Below are 24,306 nucleotides of genomic sequence, written 5' to 3' on the forward strand. Positions count from 1 at the left end.
GTTGGGAAACCCCCGCCCCAAAAATCGGTATGTAATGAAAAATATCAATATGGTCCACGCATCCTTTGGACATTTCAGTATGCTGCACTTGGAGGAAATAGTTTGGACACCCCTGAACTAAGTATCAAAAATATTGACATTTTAATTTGAGAATCGAAATAAGCATAATGATCTGATATTTCAGTATCGATCGAAACATCACTGGTACCCCAAGGTAAATAAAACTTGCTTCTGCTTAGCAAGTCTCTTTTAAGTTTTTTGGTTTTACATTTCTGAGCCATAACTAACTGGTGTTAACCTCAAAATACATCACACACTTTGCTGCTCTACAGGTACACATTTTGCACTCCCTGTTTTGATTCAAGTCTCTCAGTACGCACACAATTTGGTCAATGCTGGCATGTTTGTGTTTTACCAAAGACACTCAGGTTGTGTAAAATCAAACCCTCATACATTTTGCTTGATTTTCCCAAAATGGATCCAGTGCCTTAACTGGACTCTTGGGTATCTTTCCCATTCTGTATATCCTGAAAAGCCTCCTCCAGATGGCCTTCTTTCTCACTCTCATTCCGTGAAGGAATGAAAAGATCAGCTAATTAAACAAAGAGTCATATCCATGTGAAAGAGGCGCGAGTCCTCAGGGGAGAAGAGCTGCATGCAAATCAATACCCAGGCGCTTTGAATAGTGTCCAATAAAACATGATGCGAGTCTCTGCAAACTGTGAGCTTTATTTCCACTGCACTCTGGGACACGTAAAACAAACCAAAAGTCCAGACAGAAACAATTCAATTTGTAACACTGAGGGATGTGCATTGTTTGGTTCAGACACGCTGACACAAAACATCCTGGAAATGTCTCACAGGACAGGCAGGGCTCTGCCACTGAACAAAAGAAAAAAAAAACAGATGATTAAAACAATAAATAACATCATGACAGTAAAAAATACATTTAAAAAAAAAACCTTCAATGTTGCGATAACTTTACCTGATCTCCATAATAAACACAAACAGAAGAGTGAATAACGCTAGAATGTGTTTTCTGGTGCGGGTGATTCCTTGAACACACTTTAACAAACAAACACAATGACATGTAAAGATGGGTGTGACACATGCAGGGAGAAGGTTGTTGCAGGTTGTTCTGGCCCTCACTGCTCGGACATCTGTGTGCGTCTCAGGTTGTCCTTCACGCGAACAAACTCTGGTATCTTCTGCTCGCTCTCTTTTTGCCTGATCTCCTCCTGCTCATACTGCCAAGACAAAATATTGCCATCAATCAGTATATTGGTTAAAATTAGAGATGTCCGGTAATGGATTTTTGCCGATATTCGATATTCCGATATTGTCCAACTCTTAATTACCGATTCCGATATCAACCGATACCGATATATAAAGTCATGGAATTAACACATTATTATGCCTAATTTTGTTGTGATGCCCCACTGGATGCATTAAACAATGTAACAAGGTTTTCCAAAATAAGAGAACAACTTGAACTCAAGTTGTGGAAAAAAGTGCCGACATGGCACTGGCATATTCATTATTGAAGTCACAAAGTGTATTATTTTTTTATTTTTTTAAACAAGCCTCAAAACAACAGCTACAAAAACAATGAAGGCACACAGCTTCAATCCAGAGTATACTACAGTAATACAGTAAACAATAACATAGTCCTCATTTAGTGCAAGACTGCCTAGTATACTGTATAACAGGGAATTATAAACTGGGCTCACATCCATCTTCCGCTTGTATTCATCGTGTATCTCCTTATGATTCTTGAAGAGGTGGGAGATCTAATTGCTCATATTAAAGGAAAACGTCTTGGTTCCTCCTCGCATAACCAACTTTTTGCAGTCATTGCAAATTGCCAGTTTTTTTATCCATCAGAGACGGTTTTAAATAATCCCAAACCATTAGGGGTGTAACGGTACAAATATTTCTATTGAACCGTTTCGGTGCAGGGGTTTCGGTTCGGTTCGGATCTAACGAGTTTCCACACGGACATATTAGGTAGCTCACAATGCAGAGCGAGGCAGGATAGCAGCGACCGGGCTAGGACAACATGTAAAAGCCAGAGCTAGAAGACCCTCCTGCCCGTTTGGGAACACTTTGGCTGTGTGATACAACAACGGAGGACGGAGGTTTGCCGACATTGTTCAGCAGCAGTAGGGTATGCTTCTGCCAACTTGTCAAACATGCTAACCCCTTTGAAGCGTCACCACCGCATTCAAGCAGCCTCTCCTCGGCGAGTCAGGCAGGGCTTAAGCAATAACAAATGTTTTTTATAGCAGCCAAGTTAGCCAGGCTGGGAGGGGACTCTGACTTAAACAAGTTGAAAAACTTATTGGGCAGTTTGCATTCAGTGGTCAATTGTACTGTACTGTGCAATCTACTAATACAAGTCTCAATCAATCAGTCAATCAAAAAAAGCACTTTATATGTAGAAAGGTTTTGTTAAGAAACCATTCTGAGCCTTATCTTATTTAGTTTTTATTTTATATATGTTGACCACATTAACCTTGGCAATAGACCCTGTGTTATGCCATCGTTTACAAATTTGGTAAATAAATAACTCAAAAACTTATATTTTGTTGTTTTCATACTGTACCGAAAATGAACCGAACCGTGATCTCTAAACCGAAGTACGTACCGAAAAGAAATTTTTGCGTACCGTTACACCCCTACAAACCACAGAGATGGTGTCGTTAGTCAGTCACCAGGCAAGCTCGCTTGTTAGCCACGTTTACAGCACCAGCAACAACACACTCTTGTTGTTGTTATGCCGCGCTCGCGGCCGTTTGATGAAGTCATCAAGCGTCGCCAGTAAACCTCTCATGCTGCAGTCGTCCACTTCTGTGTCGTGTGTGGGAGAGGGGAGAGGGGAGGGGGTGCTGACTGGGAGACGCATCTGTTCTGTACTTCCCCCTATGTAAAGGTTTTACCGGATATGTACCGCTCCGTACAGCGGCGCTTTAAAAAGTCATTATTTTTACTTTTTGATACCGATACAGATAGTTTCTGATATTACATTTTAAAGCATTTTTCAGTCGATAATATCGGGAGGCCGATATTATCGGACATCTCTTGTTAAAATAGCGCTGTTAATTTTTTTTCTATGCTTTGTGCTTTGCTTTTATTATCAAACAGATTCTATGTCCCTCAATGAACCGCAACTCTCCAGTGCTGGCGGCACTCATGCACCACCATGCTTGACTGTAGCGGAGGCAAAACATTTATTTTGCTATTTACTTGTGTTGCCAGCTATTTTGACAATGAAGGGCGTGTCTTGCCCTTTTTTCATTTGTATAGTAAATCTAATACACTGTTATACAAGCTATACATTGACTCCTCTAAGGTCTAACTGAATAGGTTCTTGAACGGGGTTTGTAAATAGAAATATTTGTATATTGACGGAAATTTCTCCATTAGAAAAAATGTAAACATGAATAATTGGTTGCAGCCACAACAACAGTCCACATTTTAGTTAACCTTTGTACACTTTGAACACAATATAAAGTGATATTTGGCACTGTATATTAAACAAACATAACAAGGCAGCGATGGATTAATATTCTATTATATAACAAAGCAATACAACAACAACTAGCTGAATTGTCCTCATGTTCCGTTGCAATGCCGACACACACACACACACACGCACGCACACACACACACACACACACACACACACACACACACACACACACACACACACACACACACACACACACACACACACACACACACACTCACACACACACACACACACACACACACACACACACACACACACACACACACACACACACACACACACACACACACACACACACACACACACACTGTCACTGGGCCTGTGGAGCACTCACAGTTTCAAATCCCAAAATGTTTTAACTTGAACAGCCAAGTCGCTGGATGATTCGGAACAAAAAATAAAATCCACTTCACCTTGTTGGTAAAGTTGGGTGCAGTGGAAGGGAAAGGGGTAAATGTGAGGGGGCAGTGGCGACAATGCTGTGGATACTCCCTGAATGTTTTGAACCTCACATTGCTTGTACATTGCTGTCTTTAGACTCTTAACAAAAAAATTGCAAAAAGACTAAAAAAAAGACTTAAAAAGCACACAATGTAGCACAGTAGCTAACATCTGCAACACTGCAGACAATAAGCAATAAAGATTGATCGGCCCACCTACAATAGATGTGCTGCTGGACACAAAATGGCTGTGCTGTGAGGCACATAATAGGTGGATGAAACGTTCTTACGCTGAGACAAGTTTTGTACATCGAAACATATTTTTGTTCTGTCTGGGGTTCGTAAGTAAAATGTTTGTGATGCAATTCGTAAATCGAGGTTCCACTGCATAGAACAGGGGTCGAGAACCTTTTTGGCTGAGAGAGCCAAGAAGCCAAATATTTTAAAATGTATTTCTGTAAGAGCCATATAATATTTTTAGTAATAACATTGTTATTCTGAAGCTAACTGTGGAGGGGGGCGTGGCCTGCGGGCCTGCATGGAAGCGAAGTGTTGCCAGGATCAGCCTCGAAATCAGCAACAGGTGCGTAGATGGCCCATCTGGGCCTTGTTATCTAAACACCTGCTGCTCGGTTATAAGCAGCAGCCAGGAGGAGAGACGGGGTTGGAGCTGGAGCCAAAGCACAAGCGAGGACGAAAGACAAAAAGACAATTGCTGGAAAGCAACTGAGAGACTTAGTGAAAAATAAATACAATAATTTTGTAACCCTTAAACAGGCTCTCATGTTGGTGCTTGGTGGTCTGAAGATCCCCGAGGAGGGCAAGCCCCACACTAACCAATAGTAGATAAATACTTTCCTACCATTAACGCAACTTCTTAAACAGGTGCGGTAGAAAACAGATGGATGGATTAAAAATGCATGAGAACGTTTTATATTTTGAACATTATTTTTAACACTGTGATTACAATTGGAATTATTCATTACTTATCGTGTTAAGCAATGTCAGCTCAGATTTATCCGAGAGCCAGACGCAGTCATCAAAAGAGCCACATCTGGCTCTAGAGCCATAGGTTCCCTACCCCTGGCATAGAAGTATGACTGTTGCAGAACAGTATGGGACAAGACCTCCAAACATCAATAGATGACGTAACCTGGGCTAAAATTGAGAAAAGGGTTCACTCATCCTCAATGTGCGCACGACACTCACTGTTCCAATTTAAAGTGATACACGGGTTGCATTTCTCAAAAGCAAAATTAGTTAAAATATTTTCCCAAATTAACCCATTATGTGATATATGTAAATTAAATAACGCAACACTAATACACATGTTTTGGCTTTCTCAGAAGCTAAAGCGGTATTGGAAATGTATCTTTGAAGCACTCTCTACGGTCTGAACAGATCAAATAGATCCAAACCCTTTAATTTCCGTATTTGGAATCATTCCTGAAGGGAGGGAGCTACCTGTAGGGGGTCATCAAAAAATAGTGGCTTTTACCACCCTCCTCGCACGCCGCCTGATATTGTTGAAGTGGAAGGAGGCTGTCCCACCCTCAGTCTCCGACTGGATAAGGGACGTGCTAGCAAACCTGAAGCTCGAGAAAATAAGATACCGTATACATTACAGGGCTTTGAAAACAAGTTTTTCAAAGTGTGGAGACCTTTTTTGATTTTTTTGACCAATCCTTTACACAAGTGCAGGAATAGCCCTCGACACGTATCTGAATATGACTGTCGATATTTCAGGCCTTGTCATGCTGCTTCTACACTGTGTTTTAGCTTTCAACTACTTTGTCTCAAGTGCCTTGTATTGATTGATTTATTTACTTATTTATTTATTTGTCTTACTCTGGGTACTTTTGTACGTACTCTTACTTTTGTTTGTTTTTTGTTTTTGTTTTGAGTGACAGCAGGGGTAGGGGATGAAGAGGGTTTGAATTTTTTTATTAATATGAATGTGAAATCAATAAAAAGAACTATGAAAGATGTATGATTGTTGCATGTGTGGCGTGTACTACTACTCAGATACCTTTATGGCACTTTATGGTTATTACAGTGGCTCTTTAAAGGAATATTGTGTATATTGTCTGACCTCTTTTAGCTTCTGCTGCCTCTTGCGGAGCTCCGTCTCCAGGTCCGACGGCTGCTGTTGAGCCATCTCCTGCTCCTTGTGCAGCTCCAGTCGCCGTTGCTCCAGCACTCGCTTCAATTCAGGCTTCTCCTCCAGAATCAGGCCCCTGGTCAGGTGAGTCATAGCCAGAGTCCCACAGCTCAGAACAAACACAAACAGGACTTTAACGGTGTTTGGTGTTTAATCACCTTTTATGACTAAGAAGCAGCTCCCGGTGCAGGTTCTGGTAAGTGGGCGTCTCCGCTGAAAAACTGTTCAGTTTTCTGGGCTGATCATTGCTGCTGTACAATGTGGATTGACTGAGTGTCTGTGGATGGCCCAACGAGGTGTCTGGGAAAGCCAAAGACAAAAGTGTCACATTTTTGAGTACATTAAGGTTTGAGTACCAATTTAAGTTTTCATGTTAAAATGATATAGATTGGAGTGTGCATGGAGTGTTTTAGGGGCGTAAAAAGTGTTTATAAATGTGTGTGAAATCAGTGTGAATGTCAGGCTTGCCACTGACAGTTTGTTTGTGTTTTAGTTTTTCCTCTGTGTGTTTAGTATTTCTTTTCTTTAGTTCCTGTCAGCACTCTTATTTTGGTTCAGCTTCCTGTTTGTCTCCCTGAGTCCTTTGTTTCCCCTCAGCTGCGGCTGATTGGCACCTGGCCACACCTGGTTCAATCAGCCCCCTCTTATTTATACCTGCTTTGTCTTCCAGTCAGTGCTGGATTATTGATTTGTCGATGTCACTTCTTGTCGCCCTTGTCATATATTATCGCTCCTGTCGTGTCGTACCTTGTCGTGTCTTTGCAGCGTAGCGGTAAGCTATATTCGTTTGATGTTTGTAGCTTACTGATTTGTGTTCCCTGCTTCCAGTTTGTTCTTTCATTTTACAAGTACGACTTCTGTTTTTCTGCTCGCTACCCGCTAGCTTCCACGGAAGGCCCCTTTTTGTTTTTGCTAGCTTCCATGCTAAGTCTCCTTTTTGTTTTCTAGCTCCCATGCTAGCTCTCTCAGTTTGTTACCCGGCTCGTGCGCGCTTTGTGTTAGTACCCTTTTGTTTGTTCTTGTTTTAGTATTTATTATAAATCATGTTTTCTCGCTCCATGCCTGCATCCATCTCTGCATCTTGGGGTTCATCACCAACTAACTTTGACCGAAAAATTCAGCCAAATTCGAACCCCGCAGAGTTGTCTATGTCGGAGAGGCTAAACAAAGTTTTAGAATTAATGGACAAATCGAGGAAACACTTTGCATGATTTTGCAATCTCTCCCACCCATCCCTGTCCTATGTTGGCTTCTCGGGGGACGTCTTGGATCCGTCCCTTGAGGGGGGAGCAAGGAGTAGCTGTGCAGATGGGGAGGGACAGCTATTTCGCGTCCCAGTTGGTCTGCAACAGACGGCACCATTATCTTTGGTAGGCCGGCAGACGCCACCATCATCTCCGGTGGGCCGGCAGATGCCACCATCATCTCCGGTGGGCCGGCAGATGCCACCATCATCTCCGGTGGGCCCACAAACGCCACCATCACCTCCGGTGGGTCTGAAATCTACGGCGCCATCACCTTTGGTTGGTCTGCAACCTAAGGCGCCATCATCTTCGGTGGGTCTGCAACATACGGTGCCACCACGCACTCCGGTTAGCCAGCAGACTCCACCACGCACTCCGGTGGGCCAGCAGACTCCACCATCATTCTCTCCGGTGGGCCAGCAGCAGGGGGCGCCACCATCCTGTTCGGTGGGCCAGCAGCAGGGGGCGCTACCACCATCCTGTCCGGTGGGCCAGCTGAGAGCGCCACCATACTTTTGTCGGCCACAGAGGTGGTCGTTTCATGGGCGACCGCCTCGCAAATTGCAGCTGCGTTCCATTCGCCGTCGTCACTGGACTCTTCCCCACTGGATGCGGGGACACTTGGCCTGGCGGCCCACCGCCTTGTCCTCCCTCCAACCTCCCTTGACTTTGGACTGGTTTTTTTTAGGGGATGGGGGGGTTCGTAAAACGTCTGGTATCCGTTATGGGAGGGGGGTGGGGGCTACTGCCAGGCTTGCCACTGACAGTTTGTTTGTGTTTTAGTTTTTTCTCTGTGTGTTTAGTATTTCCTTTACTTAGTTCCTGCCAGAACTCTTTTTTTGATTCATCTTCCTGTTTGTCTCCCTGAGTGCTTTGTTTCCCCTCAGCTGCGGCTGATTGGCACCTGGCCACACCTGGTGTCAATCAGCCCACTCCTATTTGTACCTGCTTTGTCTTCAAGTCAGTGCTGGATTATTGATTTGTCGATGTCACTTCCTGTCGCGCTTGTCTTGTATTATCGTTCCTGCCGTGTCGTACCTTGTCATGTCTTTGCAGCGTAGCGGTAAGCTATATTCGTTTGATGTTTGTAGCTTACTGATTTTTGTTCCCTGATTCCAGTTTGTTCTTTCATTTTACAAGTACGACTTCTGTTTTCCTGCTCGCTACCCGCTAGCTTCCACGCTTGACCCCTTTTTGTTTTTGCTAGCTTCCATTCTAAGTCTCCTTTTTTGTTTTCTAGCTCCCATGCTAGCTCTCTTTGACTGTTATCCGCCTCGTGCGCGCTTTGTGTTAGTACCCTTTTGTTTGTTCTTGTTTTAGTATTTATATTAAATCATGTTTTCTCACTCCATGCCTGCCTCCATCTCTGCATTTTGAGGTTAGTCACCAACTAACTTTGACAGTGAAGGGCTTTTAAAGACTTTAGATGCATATAATGTTTTTAAAAAATCATTAAAAAAATAACATCCCTATTTTGCGGAAATTCACCTACTACAAGGTGATCTGGAATGTAATCTCTGCAATAATACACTGTACACCCAAATGAAACGCTGCAAAAACATAAAACTTTAGATATAATCAGTAAAAAAGATATACTGTTAAATACATAGAAACTCAAAGGTGATATACACACACACACACATATATATGTATATATATATATATATATATATATATATATATATATATATATATATATATATATATATATGTATATATATACATACACATACACATATATATACCCATATACATATATATATATATATATATATATATATATATATATATATATATATATATATATATATATATATATATATATATATATATATATATATATATATATATAAATATATACATAGTATATAATGCATATATATCATGCTTCTGTCTAACACATTTTTGCCCCTTTCCTACACATTGATATCAAGTTATTTTGATCAACCAGAAAATATATTTTTTACTAAGTAAAATAAAATATATGTATACATGCGGAATGTTTTATTTTCAGGTAATTCACGCAGAAAAGTGTCCAACTTTCCAACAAAATATTGAACAAAACTAGTCAAAAAATTAGAACGTTATGGCATCAGAGGGTTGGTCTTAAACTGGATGAGAAGTTACTTAACCAACAATAAACAACACGTGAAGATAGGCATCACATTACTACACTCACACAATTCTACATGTCCAAAAAGGAGTAGAGAGAAGCAGAATTTATCAAATCTAACCATATAACTGATTGTTGTTTCACTATATCTTTTTACACGTTGTTGATACAACATTTACCGGTAGTTTGCTTACATTTTGCCTGTTAAAGTTTGTCCTCTTCCTGTGTTAAAGTGTTATCATTTTCTAATTGAAGAGAAAAGACTAGGGAATGTGTCACAATGGCTGTTTATGTGATGAAAGTAAGAAAATGTATTGAATAAAAAATGTAATACTAATAAGCAATGCAGGTATAAAACTTGGCAAGCATATCAGAAACAGATTTATTGGCCAAGTATGTTTAACATACAAGGAATGTACTTGTTCAATGCAAAAAACAAAGAAATACGCAGCAACTAAGTGGCCATCCGCGGCACAATTTTGTTCCGATAACAAGAGGGAAAACAAATAACACAAAGGACATAACAGATCTTAAAGCAGCACAGAGCTGATGCAACCATCATGTCATATCTAAGTAAATAGCGTGTGCAATGTGAAAGGAATGTATCTTTTAGGGATATGAATCTTACAACAACTTAAGATTTTGATTCTGATTCTTGGGGGGGATGATTCTCAATTCAACACAGTTCTCAAAATATATTATTTGGTATATAAATTATAATATAACATTTTTATAAGACGTTACAAAAGATAACAAATGATCAGATTGGAGAAAAAAGAATATTTAAAAAATAGATTCACACAGAAAATGTTTTACTAATTAAATTCTTGAAAATGATGGCTCATTTAGGATCGAAATAAAGAAGAATCGTTGTTTGGATGTGAATCGCTTTTTTCAGCACCCTTAATATCTTCCACCTTTAATTATGTAAGAATGTATAAGATGTATAACTGAACACAGTAAAAATATTATATTTGTCATCCACAACTCAAACACCAATTTCTCATCCAAACATGTTCAACATGTATGGTTAAATATCATGCAAAATAGATTATATTTAATTGCTACTTTATAGGATATATTTATTCATAGCAACAGGTACCTTTTTTGTGATGTCCATATCCTGTTTTCTGTTATTAATCACAGTGAAGAAGAAACACACAAAAACAGAATATACATTAGTAGGATCTTTTTTCCACACGGTGAAGTGAAAAACATTTGATTGAATACGGTATGCTTTTTTTTTTACCTACATTGTATACGGAAAGTGTCCCCAGCCCTTTACTTTTTCCACATTTTGTTACGTTGCAGCCTTATTACAAAGTGAAAAAACTTCATTTATGTCCTTGAAATTCTACACACAATACTCCATAATTACCATGTGAGGTTGTTTTTTTAAATTTGGAAAATGTATTAAAGATTCACAACCTTTGCTCAATACTTTGTTGATGCACCTTAGGCAGCAATTACAGCCTCAGGTATTTTTGAATACATTTCCATAAGCTTAGCACAATTATCTTTGGGCAGTTTCACCTATTCCTCATTGCAGCACCTCAGCGCTCCATCAGGTTGGATGGGAAGTGTTGGTTTTCATCCAGTATGTGTCTGTACATTGCTGCATTAATCTTAGTCTAATCAGGGAGGTGAGAAAGAACCTGATGATTTTTCTGTCAGAGTGACCATACAGCATTATTCTGTGGAGAGAGGAGAACCTTCCAGAAGGACCATCTCTAGCCCTATCTCTGACCATCTCTCGCAATCCACTGATCAGGCCTGTATGGTATAGTGGCCAGACAAAAGCATTGTAAAAGGTTTGTCAAAATGCATCTGCAAGACTCTCAGGCCTAGAGAAACAAAAATATTTTGTCTGATGAAAGAAAGATTGAACTCTTTGATATGAATGCCAGGCATCTCTCGCAATCCACCGATCAGGCCTGTATGGTAGAGTGGTCAGACAAAAGCATTGTAAAAGGTTTATCAAAATGCATCTGCAAGACTCTCAGACCAAGAGAAACAAAAATATTTTGTCTGCTGAGAGAAAGATCGAACTCTTTGATGTGAATGCCAGGAATCAAGTTTGGAGGAAACCAGGCACCTATCATTACCAGGCCAATACCATACCTACAGTGAAGCATGGTGGTGGCAGCATCATGCTGTAGGGATGTTTTACAGGAACTGTAAGGCTAGTCAGGATAGAGGGAAAGATGAATACAGCAATGTCCAGAGACATCCTGGATAAAAAAGCAACACTTCCAATCCAACGTGATGGAACTTGAGAAGTGCTGCAAAAAGGAATGGGCAAAACTGCCCAAAGATAGGTGTGCCAAGCTTGTGGCAATCATATTCAAAAAGACTTGAGGCTGTTATTGCCACCAAAGGTGCATCAAAAAGTTATTTAGCAACAACTGCCAATACTTATATACAATACATGTATTTTTTTATATTTTTATTTTTAATACATTTGCTGATTTAAAAAATTGTAATAATTAAAAAAAACTTTTCACATTGTCATTATGAGGTATATAGTGTAGACATTTGAGGACAAAAATTACTTTATTCCATTTTGGAATAAGGCTGTAACATGACAACATGTGAAAAAAGTCAAGCGCTGTGAACACTTTCTAAATGCACTGTATAATGTGTGATTGGAGGGACTATCACATTATATGTGATAGTGTTAGCTCTGCTGGTTGCATGGAAAACAAGAGTTATGTAAGAGTTATCTCTGTTGGCCAGCCACTAGGGTCATGGAGTGATTTTTTTATATGAGTGAAAGTGCATTCAATCAATCTTGGTATAGTTCTTTATAAAGCAACCTAAGGTGACAAAGCAATATGGTGAAAATTTAATTGTGTGCTAGACACTTCCCGTATATCTCTTATAGAAGGTAAACATGAGTGTCCGGAATAGACTACCTGAAGATAAACACTGTGTTGCCTACAGGTGAACATCTAGAGTAAAAGCTACAACTCACTTTGCTTACATTTGATTCCTCCATGATACAGAGGGGGGTCTTGTCTCTTAAGGTCCACTCGCTTCTTTATTTCATTCCATTGTAGAAAAAACATGGATTATTCCACTTCCTCACTTCATGTCTTTGCTGTCTGATTCTTCCTCGCGCGTTGAATCAAGCATGTTGTTGCTGACGTAGGACTCAGATGTGTCACCTCACCTCGGTGGTAGTAGACACTCAAATCTTATTACGCCATTCAAAATTACCTCACCACTCCCACGGAGAGCTGGACGATAGATTAGTTGATTGCCATGGACACAAATGCAGCTTAAATCCAATATAGCAGCACACTATACAGCTATAGAGTCCATTAAGAATGCCGGAGCACTCAGGGAACCTGTAGGCATCGTATTCCATATACAGTATACTTTAATACAGCATGTCACTGTATACACTGTACAGTGATGTACTGACAAACACAACCTAAAGCACAAAAAGGCTATTTGAGCATAAATAAATGTCCTGTCATTATCGATTTTCACATATTATCATTAAATTCCACGAAAAGGGTATTAAAATGTAATACTTTTTTTACATTCATACTGAAAAAGTGAAAGTGTCCTACTTGTGGTTAGCTCTTCGGCTTTAGGGCCCTAAGCAGTATTTTATTTTATTATTTAAAAAGCAGTCTTTTTTAATGTATCTTAAATATTTTATTAAAAAACAAACACACTTTTTAAAGTTCCTGTTGTATATTTATTTTTTTGTAAATGTTCACATTGGTTTTAAATGAATATAATATTTATGTTTTTATTATTAAATTTGATTTTACTACTTTTTAAATAAACTTTAATTTAATTCGATGAATGTTTTGTACTAAAATGAAATTATATATATATATATATATATATATATATATATATATATGTATATATATGTATATATTTGTATTCATAATAACAAACTTAACACCTTTGCATATCTTCCTGACCAATCACTGGCAGCTTTGACCGGGATCGGCCCCAGTAGGACTGTTAACCATCCTCGTGGCACTGTTAGTGCCACTAAAGACATTTAAGATGACTAGGGAACTGCGATGAGGGGTGACTTTTCCAGGGTGTACTCCGCCTTCCGTCCGATTGTAGCTGAGATAGGCACCAGCGCTCCCCGCGACCCCAAAGGGAATAAGCGCAGAAAATGGATGGATGGATGACTAGGGAAATTATCCATTACATTCTTATCAGTGACAGAGCTGGAAGGGGCTAGGAATATGTTTTGAGTAATCATTTCATAATAAGCACCCTGTCACTCATTAAATGACATGTTCCTTGCGCTCCTTCATGGACCATGTAATAATATTGCTTTGATGTCATTTTTAAAAATACCCCAAAATTTGTATTTAATGTAAACTTAATATATGTGTGCTATGTGTTTAGGAAACATTTGATTTCACTGCTTGAATTGTTTATTTATATGTCTTAAGGCAGTGGTTCTCAAACTTTTTTCAGTGATGTACCCCCTGTGAACATTTTTTTTTTATTCAAGTACCCCCTAATCAGAGCAAAGCCCTTTTTGGTTGAAAAAAAAAGAGATAAAGAAGTAAAATACAGCACTATGTCATCAGTTTCTGATTTATTAAATTGTATAACAGTGCAAAATATTGTTCATTTGTAGTGGTCTTTCTTGAACTATTTGGAACAAAAGATATAAAAATAACTTAAAACTTGTTGAAAAAAAACCCAAGTGATTCAATTATAAATAAAGATTTCTACACATACAAGTATTCATCAACTTAAAGTGCCCTCTTTGGGGATTGTAATAGAGATCCATCTGGATTCATGAACTTAATTCTAAACATTTCTTCACAAAAAAAGAAATCTTTAACATCAATATTTATGGAACATGTCCACAAAAAAATCTAGCTGTCAACACTGAATATTGCATTGTTGCATTTCTTTTCACAGTTTATGAACTTACATTAATATTTTGTTGAAGTATTATTCAATAAATATATTTATAAAGGTTTTTTGAATCGTTGCTGTTTTTAGAATATTAAAAAAAAAATCTCACATACTCCTTGGCATACCTTCAAGTACCCCCAGGGGTACGCGTACCCCCATTTGAGAACCACTGTCTTAAGGTTTGCATAGTTTTTTTACTATTTGTGTCTTATTCAGGCCACAAACTAGTTGAGACTGAATCAACAGTGCCTATGTTAGTTGCACCCAAGTAGTGCACCAGATTTTGCCACAATTGCTTCGATTAGATAAAGTAGAACTTGGTAGCCCTTGCTTCAAGACACAATGAATCCATCCATCCATCCATTTCCTACCGCGTATTCCCTTTGGGGTCACCGGGGGCCCTGGACATTGAAAATCTAATCGGTAACTGGTGAATCAAGGCAAATGGACTCCACTTGCTTGTCGAACACGTTTCACCCCTCATCCAAAAGGCTTTTTCCAATTCATATTGCGAGGTGGCCCTCAATAAATACAAGTTTGTTCTAATTGATCATTACTGCTGTCAAATGTGAATCTGAATATAACTTTTCCAAATATGGACAGATTTGCTTTATTCTACACTAGATTATTGTGTTTTCAATCAGCTTTTTCCAGACCTGACAATGAACATGATGAGAGGCGAGGTACACCCTGTTCTGGTCCTTAGTCATCACAGGACACAAATAAACAACATTTACACTCACATTTACACATTTGTAAAGTTTAGAGTTTTCAATTAAACTAGTATGTTTTGGGGATCTGGGAAAAGGCTGGATTACCCAGAGAAAACTCACACCGTGAGGGCCATTAGTCAACCACTTTTCCGCATACATACTAACCACGTCCACCGTGTAGATCTTAGGGTATATAACCTACCCTAAAAATCTATAGGGTTGTTGAGCTGTCAATACTAAAACTGCAGAGCATTAAATTTAACATGCATGTTAAAGGCCTACTGAAACCCACTACTACAGACCACGCAGTCCGATAGTTTATACATCAATGATGAAATATTAACATTGCAACACATGCCAATACGGCCTTTTTAGTTTACTAAATTGCAATTTTAAATTTCCCGGGAGTTTTTTGTTGAAAATGTCGCGGAATGATGACGTATACGCGTGACGTCACGGACTGTGATGAAATATTAGCGCTGCGCACACACACAGCTAAAAGTCGTCTGCTTTAACCGCATAATTTTACAGTATTTTGGACATCTGTGTTGCTGAATCTTTGGCAATTTGTTCATTTAATAATGGAGACTATAAAGAACAATGCTGTTGGTGGAAAGCGGTGGATTCCAGCTGTCTTTAGCACTAAAACCCAGCCGGCGTTTCTTTGTTTGTTGTGAAAGCAGAGCGGTCAAGCGAACATGTTTTCTCTACGTCAACCAGCATGTTTTTGGATGGGGAAATTGGGATATATATCTTACCGAAGACATCCGTGGATTATTCGTCGTTCTGCAGCAGCTGTGAGCTTGGCTCCTTGGCGTCTCTCTGAGACACAGTGTGTTCAACGCAGCCATCCGACCTCGAGGTATGTCTTTACAATCTTTACTTTACAGTCTTTAAAATCTCACTAAAACACTATTAAAACAATAAGCAGATAAGGGATCTTCCAGAATTATCCTAGTACATGTCTAATTACATCTGAAACGCTCACACTGCCGTCGCCCGGAGCTGTCGTTTTTTTATTTTTATTTTTCTAGTTGGTCGCTATAAATATCCTCAAACACAAATCTTTCATCCTCGCTCTAATTAATGGGGAAACTGTCACTTTCTCAGTCAGAATCGCTCGCGCTGCTCTTGTCCATGATTGTAATCAATGGGTGGATGTGGAGTCCGACAATCTGTGACGTCACGCGCACTACTTCCGGGAAAGGCGGGGCTTTTTTAAGAGCGACCAAAAGTTGAAAATTTATCGTCGATTTTCTCTACTAAATCCTTTCAGCAAAACTATGGCGATATCGCGAAATGATCAAGTATGACACATAGCATGGACCTGCTATCCCCGTTTAAATAAGAAAATCTCATTTCAGTAGGCCTTTAACTCAGCTGCTATTTCAATGCCTATTGTTATAGCAGCACCTTTGACAGCTTGGAATTGGGAAAATAACTATTATTTTGTATGATATGGTTTGCTTAATCAATTTTATAACTCCACTGTACAGTGATGCAGCAGCTTCACTATTTGATTGTGGTCTTTAGATGACTTTAAAGGAGCTGACTTTATTAGCAGCTATTTCAATGTTGCAGTACAGATGGTCATAGCCCACCTTCGACATTGCCAATATGTTTTGAAGTCCCTCGACTTGGCTGTGGCTTCGAAGAGAAAGAACAACTCAGCAGCGTGTGTGCATGTCTCTGGAAGTACCTGAACAAAAGATGGGTACTTCGGTCACTTCCACTTGTAACAACAACACACACAAAGCATGTTTAAATTATGTATATCTTGATTGGAGCTTGCTTGGGTAACCTAATAACGATGAGCATACCTTGGCTTTCACCAAGCACACGTCATTGATGAGCTGGCACAGTCACTCTGTCAGCCATCCCCACACCATCTCGTAGTAGGCCTTCGAACTTTTGTAACTTCTCAGCTTGGGCAAAGAAACCCCTAAAGTCAGGAAAGGAAAATAAAGGCAGAATTTGGGGGGTTTCACTCCCTCAATAAACATATTTTCTCCAAATACAGCATCCCTTCCTGTGCTTTGAGTTTGCCTATGTAAGTTTGCCTACGTAAGTTTTAGCAGGTTAAATGGTAAATATAGCACTTTTCTACCTTCAAGGTACTCAAAGTGCTTTGACGCTATTTCCACATTCACCCATTCACACTTGATTGATTGATTGATTGATTGATACTTTTATTAGTAGATTGCACAGTTCAGTACATATTCCGTACAATTGACCACTATATGGTAACACCCGAATAAGTTTTTCAACTTGTTTAAGTCGGGGTCCACGTTAATCAATTCATCGTACAAATACATACTATCAGCATAATACAGTCATCACACAGGTTAATCATCATAGTATATACATTGAATTATTTACGATTATTTACACATTCACACACTGAAGGCGGGAGCTGCCATGCAAGGCCCTAACCACGACCCATCAGGAGCTAGAGAGATGTGTCTTGCTCAAGGACACAACGGTCATGACGAGGTTGATGGACTGTGGGGATCGAACCAGGAACCCTCAGGTTGCTGGCACGGCCACTCTCCCAACCGAGCCACGCCGTCTCGGTTATTTGCATTGTGGGAAGCATTCGGACATACCTGACTCCGTTATTTTAGCCATTAAGCGCCTAGTCCGGACTGTTGTTTACATATCTCCATGGTCACAGACCCAGTCGTGATGTAATGGCATAACACTGTTCTGTCACAAGAGGGCAGCACTTTACTGACCTTTACCAACTGCTTGTGGCGCTTTCCCAGAATGCAACGCAGCTTGAAGTTTATATTCCAACCCGCAAGCCTCTGTTGGCCACAGAATGAAAGGCTGATGTACGAGTGTTGTGTGCGTGTTCTTGACTGCATTGGAAAGCGCGAGTGAGTGTTGTGTGAATGCGGAGTGCGTGTTCTTTTACCCCCCCAAAAAAAACCTACACACTGATCTTATTTGATCTGGTCGTAGTTTCGGCTAGACTGTGACCAGAAATGATATAAGAAAGGCTCGCTAGCCTCCGTGGCAATGTGCGGCAATGCACGAATGAAACCATCGTGGCCTCCACGCTGTAAAGTTGTGGTTAGAAGTGATGAATCGATCAGATATACTAGTTCGGAGTGTGTATGGATTATTTCCAAATATCACAATGGACAATGAGTAAAGAAGCGATTCTGATCTGACCGCAACAAAAGAGGAGCGGCTATACCGGGGGAAGCTAAGCTAGTCCTTGGCTAAAGCTGTTGTAAGCACAATACCAATGGCGCGAAATTCGCAAAATGCGCAACAAATTTAATATCAAATCAAATGTTTATTGAATTCATCACTATACAGTGTACTTCCACGACAGAATTACTGACTAAACTACTACCACAACTTGGTTTACTATTTATAAAATATAATAATGTAGGGTTACCCGGAACTTGAAATAGGCCACCCGGCCTGAATCGACGCTTTGTAGTAGTTTAGTCGTGGATGTACACTGTATAGTGATGAATCCAATAAACATTAGATTTGGTTTGATATTAGATTTGCAAAATGCGGTTGCACATTTTGCAAATTGCGCGCCATTGGTATTGTGCTTACAACAAAGTGAAGGGCTCTGCTCTCTGTTGAGTAGAAATCAACAATACACCTTCAATTGTTTGATATGTTGCAGGAATGGTTTAATCATAGGGTTCAATACTAAATGTCGGTGAAACATCACCCTGGGCTAGCTCATAGCAATATCCAATTGGGTATAACTGTTGTAAGCACAATACCAATGGCGCGCTATTTGCAAAATGCGCAACCGCATTTTGCAAATTTAATGTCAAATCAAATCAAATGTTTATTGGATTCATCACTATACAGTGTACATCCACAACAGAACTGCTGACTAAACTACTAACACAACTTGGTTTACTATTTATAAAATATAATAATGTAAGGTTACCTGGAACTTGAAATAGGCCACCCGGCCTGAATCCACACGGTAGTAGTTTAGTCAGTAGTTTAGTGGTGGATGTACACTGTATAGTGATGAATCCAATAAACATTTGATTTGATTTGACATGAAATTTGCAAAATGCAGTTGCGCGTTTTGCAAATTGCGCGCCATTGGTATTGTGCTTACAACGAAGTGAAGGGCTCTGCTCTCTGTTGAGTAGAAATGAACAATACACCTTCAATTGTTTGATATGTTGCAGGAATGGTTTAATCATAGGGTTCAACACTAAATGTCGGTGAAACATCACCCTGGGCTAGCTCATAGCAATATCAATCAATCAATCAATCAATGTTTACTTATATAGCCCTAAATCACTAGTGTCTCAAAGGGCTGCACAAACCACCACGACATCCTCGGTAGGCCCACATAAGGGCAAGGAAAACTCACACCCAGTGGGACATTGGTGACAATAATGACCCAGTGGGACGTCGGTGACAATGATGACTATGAGAACCTTAGAGAGGAGGAAAGCAATGGATGTCGAGCGGATCTAACAGGATACTGTGAAAGTTCAATCCACAATGGATACAACACAGTCGCGAGAGTCCAGTCCAAAGAGGATCCAAGACACAGCAGCGAGAGTCCCGTTCACAGCGGAGCCAGCAGGAAACCATCCCAAGCGTAGGCGGACCAGCAGCGCAGAGATGTCCCCAGCCGATACACAGGCGAGCAGTACATGGCCACCGGATCGGACCGGACCCCCTCCACACGGGAGAGTGGGACATAGAAGAAAAAGAAAAGAAACGGCAGATCAACTGGTCTAAAAAGGGAGTCTATTTAAAGGCTAGAGTATACAAATGAGTTTTAAGGTGAGACTTAAATGCTTCTACTGAGGTGGCATCGCGAACTGTTACCGGGAGGGCATTCCAGAGTACTGGAGCCCGAACGGAAAATGCTCTATAGCCCGCAGACTTTTTTTGGGCTTTGGGAATCACTAATAAGCCGGAGTCCTTTGAACGCAGATTTCTTGCCGGGACATATGGTACAATACAATCGGCAAGATAAGATGGAGCTAGACCGTGTAGTATTTTATACGTAAGTAGTAAAACCTTAAAGTCACATCTTAAGTGCACAGGAAGCCAGTGCAGGTGAGCCAGTACAGGCGTAATGTGATCAAACTTTCTTGTTCTTGTCAAAAGTCTAGCAGCCATATCCAATTGGGTATTTGTTGTAAGCACAATACCAATGGCGCGCAATTTGCAAAATGCGCAACTGCATTTTGCAAATTTCATGTCAAATCAAATCAAATGTTTATTGGATTCATTACTATACAGTGTACATCCACGACTGAACTACTGACTAAACTACTACCACAACTTGTTTTACTATTTATAAAATGTAATAATGTAGGATTACCTGGAACTTAAAATAGGCCACCCGGCCTGAATCCACACTTGGTAGTAGTTTAGTCAGTAGTTTAGTGGTAGATGTACACTGTATAGTGATGAATCCAATAAACATTTGATTTGAATTTAATTTGCAAAATGCGCGCCATTGGTATTGTGCTTACAACAAAGTGAAGGGCTCTGCTCCCTGTTGAGTAGAAATGAACAATACACCTTCAATTGTTTGATATGTTGCAGGAATGGTTTAATCATAGGGTTCAACACTAAATGTCGGTGAAACATCACCCTGGGCTCGCTCATGGCAATATTCAATTGGTTATTGTTGTAAGCACAATACCAATGACGCGCAATTTGCAAAATGCGCAACCACATTTTGCAAATTTGATGTCAAATCGAATCAAATGTTTATTGGATTCATCACTATATAGTGTACACCCACGACTAAACTACTGACTAAACTACTACCACAATTCGGTTTGCTATTTATAAAATATAATAATGTGCGGTTGCACATTTTGCAAATTGCGCACCATTGGTATTGTGCTTACAACAAAGTGAAGGGCTTTACTCCCTATTGAGTAGAAATGAACAGACCACCTTCAATTGTTTGATATGTTGCAGGAATGGTTTAATCATAGGGTTCAACGCTAAATGTCGGTGAAACATCACCCTGGGCTAGCTCATAGCAATATCCAAATGAGTATTTGTTGTAAGCACAATACCAATGGCGCGCTATTTGTAAAATGCGCAACCGCATTTTGCAAATTTGATGTCAAATCAAATCAAATCAAATGTTTATTGGATTCATCACTATACAGTGTACATCCACGACAGAACTACTGACTAAACTACTACCACAACTTGGTTTACTATTTATAAAATATAATAATGTAGGGTTACCTGGAACTTGAAATAGGCCACCCGGCCTGAATCCACACTTGGGAGTAGTTCGGTCGTGGATGTACACTGTATAGTGATGAATCCAATAAACATTTGATTTGATTTGACATTAAATTTGCAAAATGCGGTTGCGCATTTTGCAAATTGCGCGCCATTGGTATTGTGCTTACAACAAATACCCAATTGGATATTGCCATGAGCTAGCCCAGGGTGATGTTTCACCGACATTTAGTGTTGAACCCTATGATTAAACCATTCCTGCAACATATCAAACAATTGAAGGTGTATTGTTCATTTCTACTCAACAGGGAGCAGAGCCATTCGCTTTGTTGTAAGCACAATACCAATGGCGCGCAAATTTAATCCATCCATCCATCCAGTTTCTACCGCTTATTCCTTATGTCAAATCAAATCAAATGTTTATTGGGTTCATCACTATACAGTGTACATCCACGACTAACTACTGACTAAACTACTACCAAGTGTGGATTCAGGCCGGGTGGCCTATTTCAAGTTCGGTTGCGCATTTTGCAAATTGCGTGCCATTGGTATTGTGCTTACAACATTAATTGACGATTTTAAAGTAAGTGACATAACTGCGAAAACACATATTTAAAGTCACACTTTAGTTGGATTTTAAAAGTTTAGAGTTTGATATTTTTTCACACATATTTAAAGTCGCACTTTAGTTAGGTTTTATATACCATGGATCTCTTTTGAGTTTGATTTTAAAAACCCATTTCAGTTACGGACAAACATTGCGACAATGCGTGCGCTCCTCATCTTCGGTTGTTTTATCATCATGTGGCTTCATCCCAAGTGCAGGACTAATAGACTCAAAAACTCCTTTGTCCCACACGCCATTAGACTGTACAACTCCTCACTGGGGCGGGGGGTACTAGGATGACAGGGGATGCAAAACAATAACAGTGCAATACGTTTTCATAACATGGTCACTACTGCCTACTTTGTCTTGTTATATTCTTATTTTACCGTTATATTTTTATTCCCATTGTTGCTTTTTAGTTTTTATTCTTATTGTAATATTTCTCGATTTTGTTTCCATTTAAACCCCCATTATTTACTTTTTACTTTTATTTAAATTGATCTCAACTCTGTACACTGCTGCTGGAATTTTAATTTTCCTGAAGGAACTCTCCTGAAGGAATCAATAAAGTACTATCTATCTATCTATCTATCCATCTATCTATCTATCTATCTATCTATCTATCCATCTATCTATCTATCTATCTATCTATCTATCTATCTATCTATCTATCTATCTATCTATCTATCTATCTATCTATCTATCTATCTATCTATCTATCTATCTATCTATCTATCTATCTAGCGCCGCCTCCCGGATTGGAATGCTAATAGGAAGAACAAAGTGATTCAGCACTTTTAAGTGAATTAAAACGAGGAAGTAAGCGGTCTAAAAATGTTTGAATAAATAAGGTTATTGTAAAGGAAGAAATCACTCATAAAAATAGTCATTCAATTCCTGGGTACAACTTGAGAGTTTTGTGTATTCACCATGTGTCCAGGCAGCACGGTGCAACAGGGGTCAGTGCATCTGCCTCACAATACAAAGTTCCTGAGTAGTCCTGAGTTCAGTTCAGGATCTTTCTGTGTGGAGTTTGCATTTTCCCTCCGAGTACTCCGGCTTCCTCCGACCGTCAAAGACTTGCACCTGGGGATAGGTTGATTGGCAACACTAAATTGGCCCTAGTGTGTGAGTGTGACTGTTGTCTGTCTGTGTTGGCCCTGTTTCCGACTTGTCCAGGGTGTATACCGCCCGAATGCAGCTTAGATAGGCTCCAGCGACCCCAAAAGGGACAAGCGGTAGAAAATGGATGGATGGATGGACCATGTCTCCAAGAGACACAGAGCATTATAATGACGTTTTTCCTCTCTCCACGATGTGATTACAATATAATGTAACAATATAACCGTGCAAAAAATATCTAGTATAGAGAGACATTTAAAATAAATGTGACAGGAAACAACTACAAACACTGCCACATGTAAGGTGAGGTTGATTTAACATGATTGTAAGGCAGTGTTTTTCAATCTTTTTTGAGGCAAGGAAAGTTATTTTTCATAAAAAGGTCCTGGAGGAACGCCACCAGCAGAAAACGTAAAAAAATGAAACTCCACCAGGTCGTTGTGCCTTATTTTGTGATTGTTGGTGTTTTCCTGTGTAGCGCTTTAGTTTTTGTCTTGCGCTGTTATTTTGGTGGCCCTTCCTATTTTGTTGGTGTTTTCCTGTAGCAGTTTTATGTTTGTTTTTTTAGCGCTATTCCCCACACCTGCTTCGTGTTAGCAATTTCAGTTGTTGCGACCCTTCTGTGTGTGGACATTGTTGATCTTCATGTCATGTTCGGATGTACTTTGTGGGCGCCGTAAGTTTTTGCTGTCGTCCAGCATTCTGTTTCCGTTTACTTTGTAGCCAGTTCAGTTTTACTTTTGTTTTGCATGGCCATCCCTATGCTTCATTGCCTTTTCCTTTTGTTCATTTTTGGTTTAAGCATTACATACGTTTTTACCTCCACGCTGCCTTCCGCTGTGGTCTGCATATTGGGATCACAACAAACCATCCATGTCTCACCCGACACATTCCGACTTTTACAAAGTAATTAACTACCTGCTGCCACCTACTGATATGGAGTATTACATGGTTACCCTGTCGAGCTCTACACAGCAAAGACACCAAGTAACAGCACATTATTTGCAGATTATAATCATGGATTTGCACAAAAATATTTTTTGGACCAATTAGGTGAAGTTGCATAATTTCCCACGGCACACCAGACACTAGTGGAGTGCCACAGTGGTTGAAAAACACTGTTAAAATTGTAAGGTATGAAGTTATTGAATGAGAGGAGCAGTTCCCTGTGTCCAGTTTATGGGAGAGGAATTTTAGTTACTTTGAGTTTACAACCCCCTGGTGCTGTTTTG

At 39.7% G+C, this 24,306-nt stretch overlaps 1 protein-coding gene and 1 non-coding gene across 4 annotated transcripts; one reads left to right on the forward strand and one right to left on the reverse strand.

Moving 5' to 3' along the window:
* Positions 1-741: 741 nt before the first annotated feature.
* Positions 742-17,789, reverse strand: zgc:195245 (uncharacterized protein LOC565483 homolog). 3 transcript variants are annotated; one of them, XM_061903519.1, is made up of 7 exons: positions 17,724-17,789; positions 16,938-17,059; positions 16,719-16,816; positions 10,593-10,620; positions 6,292-6,433; positions 6,065-6,209; positions 742-1,247 (listed from the first exon to the last, which is right to left on the reverse strand). In XM_061903519.1, the coding sequence occupies exons 3-7, from the start codon at positions 16,725-16,727 to the stop codon at positions 1,146-1,148; spliced, it is 426 nt and encodes a 141-aa protein (XP_061759503.1). In that variant the 5' UTR covers positions 16,728-16,816; positions 16,938-17,059; positions 17,724-17,789; the 3' UTR covers positions 742-1,145. The 3 variants fall into 3 exon arrangements, with proteins under 3 accessions (XP_061759503.1, XP_061759501.1, XP_061759502.1); XM_061903517.1 differs by lacking the exons at positions 16,719-16,816; positions 16,938-17,059; positions 17,724-17,789 and adding an exon at positions 12,465-12,716; XM_061903518.1 differs by lacking the exons at positions 16,719-16,816; positions 16,938-17,059; positions 17,724-17,789 and adding an exon at positions 12,474-12,714.
* A 137-nt stretch (positions 17,790-17,926) lies between these two features.
* On the forward strand, positions 17,927-18,293 carry LOC133555297 (small Cajal body-specific RNA 2). The gene has a single exon (XR_009807322.1). It is a non-coding gene; the product is annotated as a small Cajal body-specific RNA 2 (non-coding RNA).
* Positions 18,294-24,306: the final 6,013 nt, after the last annotated feature.

The sequence above is a fragment of the Nerophis ophidion genome, linkage group LG06 (assembly GCF_033978795.1).
Source record: "Nerophis ophidion isolate RoL-2023_Sa linkage group LG06, RoL_Noph_v1.0, whole genome shotgun sequence".
Taxonomy (NCBI): Eukaryota; Metazoa; Chordata; class Actinopteri; order Syngnathiformes; family Syngnathidae; genus Nerophis; species Nerophis ophidion.